General features: G+C 39.6%; 1 protein-coding gene across 2 annotated transcripts in view; it reads left to right on the top strand.

The window, feature by feature from the left end:
- The first annotated feature begins 644 nt into the window (after positions 1–644).
- LOC149813166 (uncharacterized) overlaps positions 645–17,492 on the top strand; it is a 41,460-nt gene continuing 24,612 nt past the window's right edge. Inside the window, exons 1-10 of one of the 2 annotated variants that reach the window (XM_089991910.1) lie at positions 645–733; positions 1,892–1,997; positions 3,284–3,354; positions 3,535–3,784; positions 3,893–6,768; positions 6,870–7,015; positions 7,168–9,333; positions 9,505–9,553; positions 9,653–9,909; positions 10,033–10,140. In XM_089991910.1, the coding sequence (XP_089848036.1) occupies positions 3,340–3,354; positions 3,535–3,784; positions 3,893–6,768; positions 6,870–7,015; positions 7,168–9,333; positions 9,505–9,553; positions 9,653–9,909; positions 10,033–10,140 (5,867 nt within the window). In that variant the 5' untranslated portion in view covers positions 645–733; positions 1,892–1,997; positions 3,284–3,339. Of the gene's footprint in view, positions 734–1,012; positions 1,166–1,891; positions 1,998–3,283; positions 3,355–3,534; positions 3,785–3,892; positions 6,769–6,869; positions 7,016–7,167; positions 9,334–9,504; positions 9,554–9,652; positions 9,910–10,032; positions 10,141–17,492 lie in introns of those variants that run through there. The other variant, XM_089991911.1, reaches the window with a different exon arrangement.

Below are 17,492 nucleotides of genomic sequence, written 5' to 3'. Positions count from 1 at the left end.
CTCAAAGCTGCCTTCGTTGAAAACTTCTCTCTCCGCTTTAATTTGTTAGGGGTGAAATTTTCAAATTCACACCTATGTTTTATTGAAAATGCAATACATCCGGAGAAAATTTCCAAATTACACCAGAAGCTTGTTATCGTTAATCAAATCACCTGAGAAGAACATGGCATTAAATTTATCGCAAAATCTCAAGTATTATTTTTTCACTTGGCATTTCTCTCTCTCTTTTATTTTTCCTCAAAAATTCATTTCCCTAGGTTGAACCATTTTGTCACAGGATTGGGAGGATGGTGATCTAAAGATCAGTATATTTTAAGACTAAATTAAAGACCATGGGAGAAATATTTCAATGTTAAAACCATATCTAATTCATAATCACCCTAAACCTTTTAAAAAAAGAAACATAATAATCTCAACCCTGCAAAATGCAAACAAACATTAACCCATGATGAGCCAAGGCTGTTAAAAAGAGATGGGGGGGTTATTTGCTTAAAATGGGGTAAAAGTTGGGGGTCTTTAGAAAAGTTGTGAGATAACTTGGAGGGTTTGTTAATTTTCAAAAAGACTGGGTGTGTAATTGAAAAATTATCCAATTTTTTTTGTTGGGCTTTCCGATTTTTCTTTGCCTCTGCGTTCTCTACGAGTAGGAAGGGACTCTCTCTCTCTCTCTCATCGCCTTATACATATTCCCAAAATACCCTTAACCGGACGCCGGCGAGCCCCCTCCGCTCCAGTAAGCGCAAAAAAATTATAAATTATTTTTTTCTTTTTATATTTATTTATTTATTTTCTTGGGTTCCGTCGCCGTCCCCATTTCTTCTTTCGATCGCTCGAAACCCTCGCGATTTCGCTCCTCCCCTCGGCTGATTTGGAAGCCTTCACGCCAGCGATGCGCCGCTGGGGTTTCGCCACCGTCTCGCCGGAATACTCTCTGAATTCGCGTCGATCGGGGCCGGGATAGGGCGGAACGGTGGGTGTCGGCGTTCGTTTCGGGGGCCTTTTGCTGCCGTTTCCGGGTGCTAGGGTTAGGGTTTTGCTTGGGGCGTGGATGCGAGAGCAATTTTGTTTGTTTGAACTGGAGTTACGATAGGGGATTGGGTGCCTTTGTGGATTTCTAGCTTTTTTTGGGGGGATTTTGTTTGGGAATTCTAGAGCGTAGTTTGAGGTATTCAATGCGTTTTGATCTCTTCTATTTTCTCTTGTTCCTGTTGTTTCCGGATTTCGTTTCGTGTGATGATCGTTGTATGAGTAAATATCATGGATCATCTTATTTGTATGAACCGTAGACTCAAATCGAATGGATGCCCTTCTTTTTCTTTTCCCTTTTTTTCCGCTTTTTGGTTGAATCTAGAAAATGTTGACGATTATACTTCACAAAAAGTTGGAATTTGGGGGATCCTTTATTTTTTTCGCGTCATCATAGTTTGCTAATTCTAATCTCTTGTATCCATCTAGGAAATATGAAAAAAATCTGAAGATTGTTGGGGAAAATTTGGCTCGAGTACGTTTCTGGGTGTTTTATTTTGTCAGTGTTTGTTTTGGCGTTGCTTGCTTGCTTTGTGTCTGTTGAATTAGTATGGGTTCTAGCTAAGTAGTGCTTTTTATATTGTGGGCATCCGAAAAATTTGTTTGGGAGTTCTCCATTGTTGCAACATTTGCTTAATTTTCTGCGGAATGACTCGGGGTTTGTCTATAAAATTCCATTGTAGCAGAAATAGTAATTATTAGTATTTTTCATTTAGCATGGCCATTTGGATTTTGTCCATGAATATGCTACTAATTGCATGCTATTGTTGATTTACAATAGTTAATTCTGCCTCTACTGATAAATTGCCATTTTCCATTTTGTGGGGGTGGTGCTGATATTCTGTGACCCTTTTTTACTTGTTAGGTGCATTTTGTGAGGTTTGTGCAATTGTGTCCGTCTACAGACCCTAACTGAGCTATAACACGCATCAATTGAAAACCTTGAATATTGGCTTACTGTTGAATGAAATGTAAGTGTTTTATTGTATTTGACAGTTTCATTTTCTTTCCTCTTTTTCCCCTACTTGTCCGATGATGCCCATGGTCGATTTGTTTTGCCTCAGTTGCTATATTCCTCATATGCTGCTTGAAAACAATGGCTTCTGGGTTCTCTACCTCAGGTGGGGAACCTGTTTTCCGTGTTTCCTGTCCTGCTACATGGTCTTCCATGGCTCCTCAGTGCACCGTTTATCCAGCCATATGAATCATGATCTGGATGCATAGTTACAGACGTGCACTTTTATGTACCTAGGTGCAGCTAAAATTTCAACACTACAATAGTAGCTCTAGTAACATACAACCTATGTCACATTGATTCGCCAAATAGGCCACTGCACCCGCATTGACGCGATGCAGGTGCGGGTTTGCACCCAGTGCGGTCAACCCACACCCAGGGTTTTGTCCAAAATGGTCAGTCACAAGTCGGGTTCGAGCTCGACCCAAGCCTAGACTAACCTTGCTCGAACCCGACATGTGTCGAGTACCGAGCCAGACCCGGCCCGGCTCGTTACCTCATAAGGGCTCCGCACAACGGACCGAGCTGAGCCTGGGCTCGGTCCGGGCTCAACAGGCACAGAGAGAGGGAGAGACTTCCCCTCTCTCCCCCTCAATTGGGAAGAGAGAGAGAGAGAGAGAGAGAGAGAGAGAGAGAGAGAGAGAGAGAGAGAGAGAGAGAGAGAGAGAGAGAGAGGCCCGGGGCTCGAGAACCGACCCAGGGCTCAAGGCGGGGCAGGTCGGGACTTTATATATATATATATATATATATATACCCACACCCCCTCACCCAAGTATTTTTAAAGTGCCGCATCCGCACCCATACCTATGTGACAGCATACAACACACCTGGAAGGACCATCTTACCTGGCTGTATAGGCACTACAAGAACTCATGACCATCAAGCCAGCGATAGTCAACCATGATGGCCATGGTGAAAATCAAAATCCCTTTGTGGTACTGGTACACCATTGCGAGATCTCTTTCCTTGAAAATTCTTCTTAGATTCTAGTTATTTCAATTGAATAGTAATTATGTGACTGTTCATAACATATAGCCCATGAAGGTTATAGCCTGAAAACTCTTTTGTTTTTATGCTTGTTCTCTCATGTAAAGCTACGCAAGCCATCAAATTGTTCCATTTTCATCTGCTTGGCATGTATGGTGTGTAAAAATGTGCCTCCCTCTCTCTCTCTCCTTCTATGTGTGTGTGCACACGTGCATGATGTTTATATCGTTTGTTTTTTTTTTTTCTCGGTAGCAGGATGGCATCTTCTGTAAAGTGAAAGAAACACTGGTGGCAATACTTTTTCTTTTGACATGTATAGACAAGGAGTAAGCTGCAGAATATTTTTGATGGAGTATCAATCTGAATTATAGATTATTGTTATGTGCATGTGAAGTTTTGGGCTGTACTGGTTTGGTCATCCCTTTCTTGTCTGGCTTCAGGGCTTGATTTTGACAAGCATTAGAGATTGTTTTTTATTAATTATTCTTTTCTTTTATTCTGTCCAGGTGGACTTTTTCTCTTTAAAAGGAACAGATAAATTTTCAGCAGGCTTATCTATTCCTGTTGAGGAAGCTAGTGACAAGGTCCATAACTTCTTTGAGCAAGACAGATTGTCGCGGGGTGCACATCAGTCTCAATTTACAGGTGGGAATTGGTCTGTTTTAAAAAGTAATCTGTGGCACAATAATCAGAGGCAGAGTGCTCCACCTCAATATTCTCATATTAGTAGTGGTCATCCATCTGACTCTGGGAAAGGTATCATATTAGTATTATTGTGCGTGCTTACCTGTGATTCTTTTGTTGATGTTGATTTCCTTGAATGTTCAGTTCCCTTGCTGATAATTTTATTAATGTATGTCATAGAGTCTGGGAATGGTTGTGGAAGGCATGCCTCACAAACACCATTAGGTGCCAACTCCACTCAACTGAGTTTGAAAGATCAACCTCAAAATCTGAGTGGATTTTTACACGGCCCTCAGGGTTTCATCTCTAGGTCTAATCAGGGGGAGTTTCTGGGTGAAGATTCAGCACCTGATAAGCATAACCCTGCATTGAGAAATATCTCTAGACTCGAATCACAGAGATGGCAAGCTTCTGAAAATGGTTCTGGCCATACTAGGATCTCTGAAAGTGTGGAAACTGCAGAAGTTCCAGTCAATTTTGATTTTCTTGGTGGCCAACCTCAGCTCATGAGGGGTCAACAACCGGGCATATCACAACCTCAACCAAGGCCACTGTCAGGGTTCAGTGATATGAAGCTATTGCAGCAACAGTATCTTTACAAGCAGCTGCAAGAGCAACGCCAACACCAATTGCATCAGCTTGATCAAGAAGCAAGACAACAGAATTCACTGGGTCAGTTTTCTGGACTTGCAAAACAAACGGCTGGGGACCAAGCAACTGCTGTGGTTAATGGCACCCCAATTCATGATGCAGCAAACTACATGTGGTCGAGTGAGAGGGTACCTCCGATTGGAAGCGACCCTAAGATGATTAATAGTTCCCAGATGTTTATGTTTGGCAACCCAAACATGGTTCGGGTTGGTTCTTCTGCTCTGCAAGGTTTCCCTAATGGCGTGGTCCTTTCACAGGACCAAACGCGCACATTGTCTTCAATGGGTTTAGTACCTCAACAGCTTGGTGGTGCTTCTCTTGGTGGCATAAGGGAGGCGCCCAGCAACCCTATGAATCCCTATTCTAATCTTCAGTGGGGCATTCAAGATAATGCTGATCTTTTTACCAAAGCATCTGGGAACCAGACTCAGAAAATAGGGACGCAGTCTAATGCATTTGGTTCTTTTCATGGTGACCAATCTGCTTCATTTTCTGGTCATATATCTGTAGATGATGGATTATCTGTTTCTAAACAGAGCTTTCATGGAAAAAATGTGTTTGGTCAGGTTCCTCATGTCATTCATGGTGTAAATAGTGGCATCCGTTCAGGAAATTTTCAACAGGTGGCCTCTTTAGCGAGGAGCTTGCCAATGCAGGAATTTCATGGGAGGCAAGGACATGTTGGTTGGTCGGGGAATTTAGAGGAAAAGTTAACTTCTCAGACTGGTCCTCCACAGGGTTTGGTTACATTAGATCCCTTGGAGGAGAAGATCCTTTATGGTGGTGATGATTGTGTTTGGGATTCTACCTACGGAGGCCAGCCTTTATCAAATGATTTTGGCAGAGCCATTAGCAACAGTGGAGGGAGTTTTTTGCAGGGTAATCACTTGGAAGGTTCTGATTATTTCAGCATGTTTCCATCTGTTCAAAGTGGCAGCTGGAGTGCTCTCATGCAGTCAGCTGTAGCCGAAGCTTCCAGCAGTGATACTGGGATACAGGATCAGTGGAGTGGCTTGGGCTTTCAAAAGACTGAACTTTCAACTGTGAATCCTTCAGATTTAAATGACAAAGGGAGGCAGAGCACAGGATGGGGTGACCCTAACACACAAACTGCCAATTATTTGCCATCAAGGCCTTTTCATTTGTTTGATGATGCCACTATGAGCTCCAGTGGCCAGAGTGCAGGATTTCAACAGATGACACCTAAACTCACTTATGAGCAAAGCGGGAAAGCAGATAGTGATGTACATAGTGGTCATGGTTTCATGCACAATGAGGGTCCATCCGAATCACTTAGAAAATCACCCAAAGAAGGTAGATGGCTAGAGCAGAACCCTCAAGAAAAGGCTATAGGTGATGGAGCTCCCTTGGCTTTGGGAAATGCTTCTACTGGTGCTTGGAGAAGTCAGGCATATGATCAGCCAGAGACTGTTGCGCATCCTGAGGACATGGGCTTGGATGCACTGAGCATGCAATCCTCCTGGGCTCCTCAGCAGCTACCAAACACGATCACTTATCGGACAGATAGGCCATCTGGGGGCAAATTGAATGGTTGGAATATGAATGAATCACTGCCATCTGATGGAGATAACATGCAAGATGATGAGAACAATTTGCAACCTTCTCAAAGCAATGAGTCAATGGTTGCCATGCATCTAGGAAGGGACCGTGATGTTAATTTGTGGCAACCTGATGAACAAGTCGATGCACAAAAGAATGATAGTCGGGGTTTATCATCTATTCCGAATTTGAGTGGGAGATTTGAACAAGCAAAATCATCTTCAAATAGCCCACAGGTGCACAATGATGACACATGTGTGAATGGTTTCATTTCAACTCCTGGTTCAAGCATCTCAAACCTTAATCAGGAAAAAAATCAACAATTGCAGAGTAACAATCAGTTTGATCCTTCTTCAAGTAGTAATAAGGGGAGTGAGAATGTAGACAAATATCAACACCGCTTGAATCAAATGTCATCCATAAATCACTCTGGTAAGGCTGGTGAAACACATGATAACAATACGGAGAGATGCTACCTCAGTGAGACTCCTAGCAATGGTCCTACCTCTAATCATTTGTATCATGGTCAACACACAACAGTGGGAGGCGTTCTGATGGATAATACTTGGTCTTCTATGAATGATTCTCATTCTTTGACCGCCAGAAACCAGAAAGTGCCTGTGCATGTCAGGAAAACTGGTACAACTGGCACCCGTAAATTTTTATACCATCCCATGGGAGAGCTGGCCATGAATGCCCAGCAACCAAGCACCATGAAGCATGAACTGCTTTCCCAAGGATTACAAGCTGCAGTTGGAGAACAAAAAAGTCTGGATCTAGGGTATATGGATAACACAAAGACTGCAGGTGGTGTTGCTGCCAACAGTGCTGCTAATTCAGAAAAAGTGAGTTGTTAATGATTGAGGATCTACCTGTTCATGCAACAGTCACTGATTTTGGATTTTTTTAACCCAGTTTGGTAAATTCACATTGTCCTCTCTTGTAGGGGTTCCTGGAAACAAATTTGCAGAACAGTGGAAAAGGACCTGAGGATGTATGTTCTAAAGCTACTCATGGTTATGATTCTGCGCCTGCTTCTTCCTTTGAAGGACGTATGTCATTTTATCCGCCAAAGGACAGATATGAGACCAGGTAATAGGAATGGTATAAATTGGTAATGCACAATTTGAATTTCAGAGTTCATCGTTTCTTCTGTTGACATAATGTTCTTTGTTTAGGATGGTTGTAATATTATAGAATTTTTGCAATTTATAGTTGGTAACGGAAAAGATCGAATGTTGCAGTCAAAATATGCTTGAGCTTCTTCACAAGGTTGATCATTCAAGGGAGAATGTTGCAAAGCCCTTTGGTTCTTCTGATTATAGCCCATCGTTAGAGATATCTGAAGCAGCCACATCTGATACAACTGCAGCTCATCTGCAGGGCAACCAGTTATCTTCTTCACAAGGTTTTGGCTTATATCTCGCTCCTCCATCTGGGGCATCTGCAGTTTCAAAGCACCTTTTGCCAATCCAGGCCTCTTCACACGCCAATAGCGACCTTAATTCAAGGGACATTGATATGGATGCAGACAAGGGACAGATATGGTTGCGTCCCCAAACTTCTGCAAAGAGTTTGCAGCATCCTTCTGAAATGTCTCAGCGAGGCAACTGGTGTAATAAGACTGGTTTGACAGACACAGGGCATGAGTTCTCACCAATGGCCAACAGAGATACAAATGCAAAGTTGCAGGCAAATCAAACAGTAGTGGCTACAGCAGGAGTGCATTACATCCAAAATCAGTTACAATATCAACAAAACTCTGATGCAAGTGGACAAGCTGTAGCTGAAGAGTCTGCTGAGCTTGCTTATCCAAGTCAGGTTGATCCAAACAAACAAGGAAAGTCTGGTTCTGGTTTTAGACAGAGTGAGGACTCTCAGGATGGATGTTCAGGTGAACCACTGGTGCAAGCATTACGGACAGAGACTGCTGGCAAAGTTGCTTCTTTTGACCTGAATCCACGAGGGGAGACTGATTTCACTGGCTTGTCTGGTTCATCTTTCCTTGCTAGGGATAACAGTGGTATGAATGGTCAGTTTCTTCCTTCAAATGCAAGCTCTTCCTACACAGGAAATTCAAGTCAACTTGTTCATACCTTGGAACCTGTACCAGTTAGTCAAGTTTCTGGTCAACATGGTGTGCCACCGCAGAATAGCTTCTCAACAATGTTGCATAATGTGTGCTCGAATGTGTCAGCCCAAAGAAGCATGTCAGGAGTCCCACAGATGGTTTCAAGAAGAGGCCCTCTTCAGTCTGTAAGTCCTGCAACATGGGGTTTTCAGGCAGTGAATGATCAACATACGAGTGATAGAGGTGGAAGTAGTGCTTCTGAACTTTGTCCAAGTTCTATTAACACACAGCATCTTACTTCTATCGAAGATCAGCAAAGCAAAGAGAGTCCCTTACAACACATTCCCTCTAATAGAGCTGTCATGTCAGCCAGTGCTTCCTCACTTCATTCATTAGAGCGTGAATGTTTGACAGGATATCATCTACATCATAAGAAGAACATTGGAGATAGACAAGGGCATGAGCACTCCTTAGCTTCTAAAACAAGCAATGCACCTTTTCAAAGGACTCTGGATGGTGTGTCTGCTTCACAACCAAATTATTCACTACTGCGCCAGATGCATGCCATGAAGAGTGCAGAGAGTGATTCGAAGAAAGAAATGAAGAGGTTGAGAGGAGAAAATGATGCTGATATTTCACATTTGGCTGGTAAGATGGGACAAAAACCTTTATATGGCTATGGTGCTTCGAACAGTGATTTAATGGGAAATTCTCCAAGAACTTTGCAACATTCACCATATACGATAGTGGATGCCAAAAGTCTAGGTTTTTCCTTAGAAGAAACTAAAAATCAGAATGCAAACGCATCCAGTCATATTCTAGCCACAAGTTCAGATCCCCAAGATATGGTTGCATTAGAAAGAAATAAGCCACAAAATGATCCTCCTAGCCGTTTTACCTTGATGCCTGCCCAATCATCACTTAGAGGAATTGGACATTCTCATCCTAATCACCAGATGGCGACCTCTTGGTTTGAACAGTTTGGAACCTACAAAAATGGACAGTTTGTTACTATGTCCGACAGATTTGCTGTCCCACAGAACTCTACAAAAGCAGCAGCTCAACAGTTCTTTTTTGGAAGAGTTTCTGAAGGCGCAGGTTCGCACACAGTGGTTGAGCAAAGAAGTTTTACTGATGCAATTGGATCTCACACATCTATGCAAAGCTCAGCCAGTGTTGTGGCAGCCAAGGAGCACCTGTCTCCACTTTGCTCATCACGGCCAGAGGCTAATGATCAAACTCAGGTCACTGTGAAACATAAGCGTAAGAGTGCTTCTTTGGAGCTCCAGCCATGGAATAAAGTGGTTAGATATACTTCCCGAAGTCTTCAGAGTATAAGGTGGTGCCACCTTGATGGAGCTCTTATTGATTTACATGTTTTTGCTTTACCAAGATGACTGTGCTGGGATTGTTGTTATTTTTATCTGGTTTCCTTACATCAGATTTATGAATCAACTGAACTGCCCTCTTCTCATGATTCCATACTTAGATTTCCTTCGTTTTATTTCAGTCTTGCGGAGCTCCGTTGGGCACATGCGACGAATCAACGAATAAAGAAGGTTTGTACTTGGATGATTTCTTCCTGGTTCCCACTCCGTGTGCCTGCGCAGTTTCAAGGTAATGTTAATTACTTGTTTTTTCCTTTGTTCTTACTGCAGATTGATGATGAAGCTGAGATGATTGATGATGGCCCACTAATGCCTAAACCTAGAAGAAGGATAATCTTCACCACCCAGCTAATGCAGCAAATAATTTGTCCCTTACCAGCAGCAGTTCTCTCTGCAGAAGCCAGTGCAGACTACGAGACAGTAACATATATTCTGGCGAAACTGTCATTAGGAGATGCATGTAGCCTAGTCTCCTCCTTGGTAGATGTAGCAGCTGATTCAGAAGCACATGCTGATAATGATAACCCGTAATAACCTATCTGAATAATTCTCTTTTAAGATATAGGAATGCTGGTCATATGATTCTATAAACTCCTGACATTTGGTTTTGTAATGATGTTCTGAAAGCTTTCTTTCTCTTCCTTTGTCAGGACATCTGTGAGACCTGGCAGTTTTAGTAGGTTAGCTAATCGGTCTGTCTCTAAACTTGTGGAAGGCTTTCTTGACAAAGAGAGGAAGCTGGAAAATGACTTTCTGAGGTAGCGCACCTAGAAGAATAACAGCTTAGTTGCTTTCTTTCTCTTCCTTTACCAAATCGTATATCTGCATTCATTTTTTACTAAAATTGCTAATTAGCACGGCTGGATAGAAACAGCCTTGTTACATTGTATGTTGGATGTTTAAGTTTCATCTTTTTGAAGATTGGTGACTTGATATAATTCCTTTCCTTTTCAAAATTTCTTTTTCTTTTTTTTTGAAAACTGAAGAAAATGCTAACTGTAGTCTTGCCCTCCTTTCATATGATCAAATACAACCCTTTTGCTTACCTAGATGGAAGACAGTTCTGTTTCTTGTCCTTAGTGTATTATGCAAATGCTTCCTAGATATTTCTTTCCTTGTTTATATTTCCATTGATCAAAAGAGAGAGAGGGATTTTGTAGTCATGCCTTGTCGGTTATGATGTTCCTATGTATTATGACCAGTAGGACCAATATGTATTGGCATATGTATGTGACGTGGAATCATATCTGTAGTAGAGGCGCACCATCAAATAAAATAGCTCTGATTAGTATTGCTACTTTATCTGGTAACACCTTCATCAAATGTTTAGCATCTATAAAATTTCATGTTGAAATATTTTCAGTTGATCAAACTTTTACTAATGAGGTATATCCATCCATTAGTCATATTTGTGCAGTCAGTAGTCTTCCAAGTTCCAATCCATCTAGATGGTAGCTGGAAGTCTTCTCTCTCTCTCTCTCTCTATATATATATATATATATATATATGAATTGTATCCTGTAGATGATGGAATAGAATTGTGGCTGTTGGTCTTGCAGTCATCATGGAACAACTGGCTGTTTCATTGACTAAGTTGAACATATATATCCTTCAAAATAAGATAACTATCGTATCATAAAAAATCATAAATTTTGATTTTTTCAAATACTAAAAAAATCAGAAAATAGTAAAATTTCTAAAAAATCATAACACATGAAATGCACAAAATGCAACCATAAAATCACATATGAAGCATTTATGTCTCTATGAGCTACATAAGACTTCATCAATCATCAACTATCTCACAAGAACAATGCAAAATATTAATATCTTGCAATTAAGAACATGCCACAAGATTCATACTTTCATGTTACATAAACAAAAAACAAAAAACAAAAAACAAAAAACAAAAAACAAAAAACAAAAAACAAAAAACAAAAAACAAAAAACAAAAAACAAAAAACAAAAAACAAAATAACAAACTTTATGAATACTTAGCAGTTACATAACCAATCTTTTTAAAAGTATACCATCAATAATCATTGTCATTATCTTCTTTTTCTTTTCCTCTTTCGACATTCAAATAATCTCCAATATTCTTGTGCTCTTTGTCATCTACGTCCTGAGCTCTTTCCACGTTTATCCACTGAATGTCCTCTTTATTCAAAAAGTCTTCTTCTTCTTGAACCCATACATCCAATACATCAAAGTTTTTCAAACTAATGGGATCAAATTGTTCTGCCTCCTTTATGATTGTTTTTTTATTTACCTAAAAAGATGACATGAAAAATTAAAATTAGTTTAGTTTTGTATGCATAAAAAAATGTTAAATAAACACATGAATATGACAAATAAACTTTATAAATTTATATACCTTTGCCTCAATCGTAAGTTTTAGCGAACATACACGAGGTCATTGTTCAGTAATGAATTGAACAATGTTTTGAAGTTGAACCTCTTCCACGACTTGATAAAAAACTCTGAGCAATACATCTGCTGTCTTGAGCGTATCAAACATATCAATTCACTTCAAAAACATAGTTCTTTTGGGACAATAGATAGAAAAATTGATCATGGTACTTGATTTTCTGTCTCTACACCCAGTTTCTCTCTATGACTGCCACATCTCATCATAATATGCCTTTACTTCATTTACATTAGTATCTAAAATTTATCCTCTCAAAACATGATATGAAGACATTTTATATCCGGGCTCGATATTGGTTATGGCATTTGCCATGACCTGAAAATAAAAAGAATTTGCTGCATTGAATGAAATACATGCATTATAGAACTATCTCCCAACTGCGACATTTGCCTGTTCGACTAAATGTTGAGGAGTTATTTATGGTAGTACGAATGTCAGGTTGCACCTCAAGGGTAGTCTTAAGAGGGAAAAAACTTCTAATAGAGCCTTTAACTATACCCCTCTCGAAGAACTCCTTCCTACTTTCCTCGCAATCTTCTTTTTGTGCGTGTGACACTACTACTACTTGCACCATCCACACCTTTTCCTTTCATTGCAGAACTTTCTACTTCTGATGCTATGCTAGGACTTATAGGATTAGAAGTAGAGAGCTTATCTTCGTCCTCCTAGGGCTGCACATACCTCATTTCTGCCTCACTCGCCTCTTTTTTTTTGTCTTTTTTCTCTCAGGCCAGTTAGTAATTGCTAACATTGTCATTTCACAATATCTTCCTTGACATGCATGGAAAACATTTTGATACGTCCGGGCTAAATGATGCTTAAACTGGGAGATACCACCCAAAAAAATAGTATGACAATAGTTGCACTCGATTTTTAATCGGTTTTCACTCGTTACCCAATTGCCCCATTGACATGCCAGATCATTTGATGCCATCTTCCCCCCAAAACACTCAATAAGAACCAAAAATTAAGTTTTTTTTACCCTAATCCACTTGAGTGAAAAAATGGTGAAAATGCACTCTTGATGAAATCGTAAAAGCCCTCTCTCTTGTGCACAGATCGACCCCCAAATCTTCCATTGCTCCTAGGGTGCGTGGATACCTCTCTAATGGATTCTACACAAACGAGGGAGTCAACCCTTAAAAAGTGTTTAAAACTCAAAAACGTGAAATTACTTTTCGACCCTTTTTAAAGTGTACCGACACTGCATTGTACCGACACTGCCCTGTATCGTACGATACAAATACAATACACACTTGTATCACGATACGAGTATGTATCATATCGTTTTTCTAAAAAGTAACGATACGGATTATAGCATATCATACAATACTACAATGCAGATAACGCTGCTTTCAACCTTTTTAATATCTGCTTAATTGGTAATTTCACGACGCGTCACACCGGCGCCCGGGTGTGGTGTCAAATAGGCAAGGGTTCCCTCACTTTGTTGGACGGGTGGGGGTAAAGAAGTTAGTCCAAGACCATAAAATTAGGTTAGCCACTTGGAACATAGGATCTTTAACTGGTAAGTTGGTAGAGTTAGTAGATGTTATGTGTAGGAGAAAGATTGATATTTTATGTCTACAAGAGACCAAGTGGATAGGTGAGAAAGCAAAAGTGATAGAACCTTGGGGATATAAGATTTGATATACAGGAATAAATAGGAATAGAAATGGAGTAGGGATTGTTATGAGTCGTGAGTTTATAGAAAATGTAGTTGAGGTCCGTAGGAAGGGTGATAGGATTTTACTTATTAAATTAGTATTAGGTACGGATATTATTAATATTATTAGTGTTTATGCACCTCAAGTAGGTTTAGATGATTCCATTAAGCGTCAATTTTGGGAAGATTTAGATGGAGTAATACAAGGGATATCTTATGGAGAAAGGATTTTCATCGGCGGTGACCTTAATGGGCATGTAGGCATTAGTAGGGATGGATTTGAGAGTATCCATGGAGGCTATGGTATAGGAGAAAGAAACGAAAATGGAGAAAGGATTTTAGATTTTGGTTTGTCCTATGATATGATCTTAGCAAACACTTGGTTTAGGAAGAAGGAGTCTCACCTAGTAACATTTAAAAGTGGGGTTAGTACGAGTCAGATAGATTTTTTCCTACTTACAAAGAGAGATAGGGGTTGTTGCATCGATTGTAAGGTTATACCGGGAGAAAGTGTAGCTACACAACATAGAGTCTTAATTTTAGATCTTAGAATTAGACAATGCCGCAAAAGGGATAGACATATGATAGATCCTAGAATTAAGTGGTGGGCACTGAAAGGAGCTAAACAAGGAATGCTTGTAGAGCGGGTAGTTAAGGAAGTTGATTGGTGTCTCGAGGAGGATTCAGAACAGTGAGTGGAAGAGAGATTGTTCGATGCTGCAGAGGTTGTCATCGTTCGACGAGTGGAAGAGGGTGAGTCTAAAGGCGGTGCACCGCTAGGTAAGGATACATCGTGGTGGAACGAGGATGTCAAATTAGCTATTCAGGTTAAAAGAGAGTGTTATAGAAATCTAAGTAAAAATCGTGATAATCAGAATTTGGAGAAGTATATGATAGCAAAGAAGGAAGCTAAAAAAGTAGTTCGGAACGCGAGGGATAAGGTATATAAGGAGGTTTATGACAAGTTGGATACCAAGTAGGGCGAGAAGGATATTTATTGCCTTGCAAAGATAGATATAGGAAATCGAGGGATCTGGGTATGGTTAGATGTATCAAAGATGAAACGCAAAGGGTTTTAGTCAAAGATGAGGAGATTAAGGAGAGATGAAAAGATTATTTTGATAAGCTATTTAATGAAAGTCATGCTCAGGATCTTGAAGACTTTTCCATTCCTTTTCATGAGATGAATCGTGACTTCATGCGCAAGATTCAAAAGAAAGAAATTGCAGAGGCTTTGAAGAAAATGAAATCAAGAAGGTCAGTTGGCCCAGATGGTATACCTATCGAGGCTTGAAAATGCTTGGGAGAGAAAGGTTTAGAATGGTTGACAAATCTTTTTAACAAGATTTGGCGGACAAATAAGATGCCTAATGAGTGAAGGAAGAGTACTTTGGTGCCTCTATATAAGAATAAGGGTGATATACAAGATTGCACAAACTATCGTGGTATAAAACTCATGAGTCATACTATGAAACTTTGGGAGAGGGTGATTGAGTCTAGGTTGAGGAAGATTGTCATGATATCGGAGAATCAATTTGGTTTTATGCCTGAAAGATCAACTATGGAAGCTATACATCTTCTTAGACAACTTATTGAGAGAAATAGAGAGAGGAACAAAGATTTGCATATGGTTTTTATTGATTTGGAGAAGGCTTACAATAGAGTATCTAGGGATGTTCTCTGGTGGACAATGATGAAGAAAGGTGTTTCTCTCAAGTACATTAGTATAATTAAAGATATGTATGAAGGAGTAGTAACCAATGTTCGCACTTGTGGAGGGGTGACAACCAATTTTCCTATAACGGTTGGGTTACATCAAGGATCTGCTTTAAGCCCTTTCTTATTTGCTATAGTGATGGATGAGCTTACGAGATCAATTCAAGAAAATGTGCCGTGGTGTATGTTATTTGCTGATGATATTGTTTTGATTGATGAGTCTAGAGGTGGGGTTAATGCTAAGTTAGAATTATGGAGACAGACATTGGAAGCAAGAGGTTTTAAGTTGAGTAAGAGTAAGACAGAATACATGGAATGTCGATTTAGTAAGCAACGAAGTAGTGATGGGAGTGTAGTGAAGCTTGGTGAGCAAGAAATACCGGTGGATGATTCTTTCAAATATTTGAGATCTATCATTCAAAAGTATGGAGAAATTGATGGAGATGTAAATCATAGGATAAAGGTTGGGTGGATGAAATGGAAGAGTGCAACTGAAGTGTTGTGCGATCGTAGAATGCCATTGCGGTTGAAGGGAAAGTTTTATAGGACGACTATTAGGCCCACTTTAGTATATAGTACAGAATGTTGGGCTACCAAGAGACATCATATTCAAAAAATGAGTGTAGCTGAGATGCGTATGTTGAGATGGATGTGTGGAAATACAATAAAAGATAAGATTCAGAACGAGGAGATACGTAAGAAGGTAGGCGTTGCACCCATTGAAAATAAGATGAGAGAGAATCGTTTACAGTGGTTTAGACATATTCGACGAAGGCCTAATGATGCTCCAGTTAGAAGGATGGAGAAATGGGAAAATACATTAGTTAAAAGAGGTCGGGGTAGGCCTAGGAAGACATGGATGGAGGTGATAAGAAAGGATATGAATGCTTTGAACCTCACCGAGGACATTGCATTGGATAGAAATGAATGGAGGAGAAGGATTCATGTGGAAGACCCATAATGATTTTCTTTGTTGGTTCATATTGCCGACCCCAATTGTTTTGGGATGAAGGCGTAGTTGTTGTTGTTTCTTCTTAGCTCTTGTTTTCTTTTTTTAATTTTTGTCTAACATCTATAGCCTTTTTTCTGGCTGTCAAAATGGTACTTGATTTTTTCTTTCTGAATTTTGTTGTCTTACATTTCAATATAGTTTCCCATGCTTCCCCACCCTCTCTCCCATGTACCATAATGGTATGAATTATGTGAATCTTTTCATTTGGTCGTTCAAGTCAATCCACAATCCCTCTTTCTAATATTTGACAAGAATGAATGTTTATCATGCAATAGCACATAGCAACATACAAAGACAAGGAAGAGTCACCAACTAGAAAATATAAGAGAATAATGTAAAGGTCATCCGAATGGCAAAGAAGAACAACTCCTGGTCTACCAAGTCCCCTTTAAGGCTATGTCACATCGGTGCGGGTGCAGGGATGCGACACTTCCAAAAAACCCGGGTGCGGGGGTGCGGTAGGGGCAAAAATATAAAAAATAATAATATATATATATATATATAATTTTGAAGTTTTAACAGTTTAACATTTAACAATTAACATTGTCATAATATCATTCATCATGCATGCAATATATCAACCTAAATATCAAATTATCAATGTAATAAGTAAAGCAATTACATAAATCAACCTAAATATCAATCAAATAAGTAAAGCATAAAAGAACTAAATTACATACCAAAGTATATCCTGATGAAGTAATGGATGCTAATAATTTTCTTCTTCATTATCAAATGCATCATTAGAAGGAATACTGAGCTCGGCTAAATCCATGTTTGTTATGTTGAAATCATGCTCTCCCTCGAAGTCACACTCTTCTGGGTTTACATCTCAAAATTTGGATGTTCTTTGTCTGTGTTACAAACCCAATTTGAAAATGTTAAATACAATACAAGTATATTTAAATGAAAACTAAGAAATAATCAAATAACTAAGAGAGCAAATTAATACCTGTATTCATCATTACTTCGCGAAAGTAATCGAAGATTTGAATGAACATATACTAAATCCTCTGCACGCTTACTGGTGAGTTTGTTTCTCTTCATGTTGTGGATTTGAGAATATGTGCTCCAATTTCTTTCACAACAAGATGAACTAGCAGGCTGCGATAGCAATCTTAATACAAGACGTTGGAGAAGAGGTGTTTCTGATCCAAATGTTGACCACCATGTGATAGGATCTATATTATTTCTTCTCTCGCAAATAATACCGGTCCATATAATCTCGAAGATGAAAATTTTTCAAACTCTTGTGTGACTTGATGTATAAGATATACTTCTGGAAAAC

Source organism: Nuphar pumila, chromosome 16 (genome assembly GCF_984573655.1).
Source record: "Nuphar pumila chromosome 16, dmNupPumi1.hap1.1, whole genome shotgun sequence".
NCBI lineage: Eukaryota > Viridiplantae > Streptophyta > Magnoliopsida > Nymphaeales > Nymphaeaceae > Nuphar > Nuphar pumila.
This window is presented reverse-complemented; position numbering and strand designations above follow the sequence as displayed.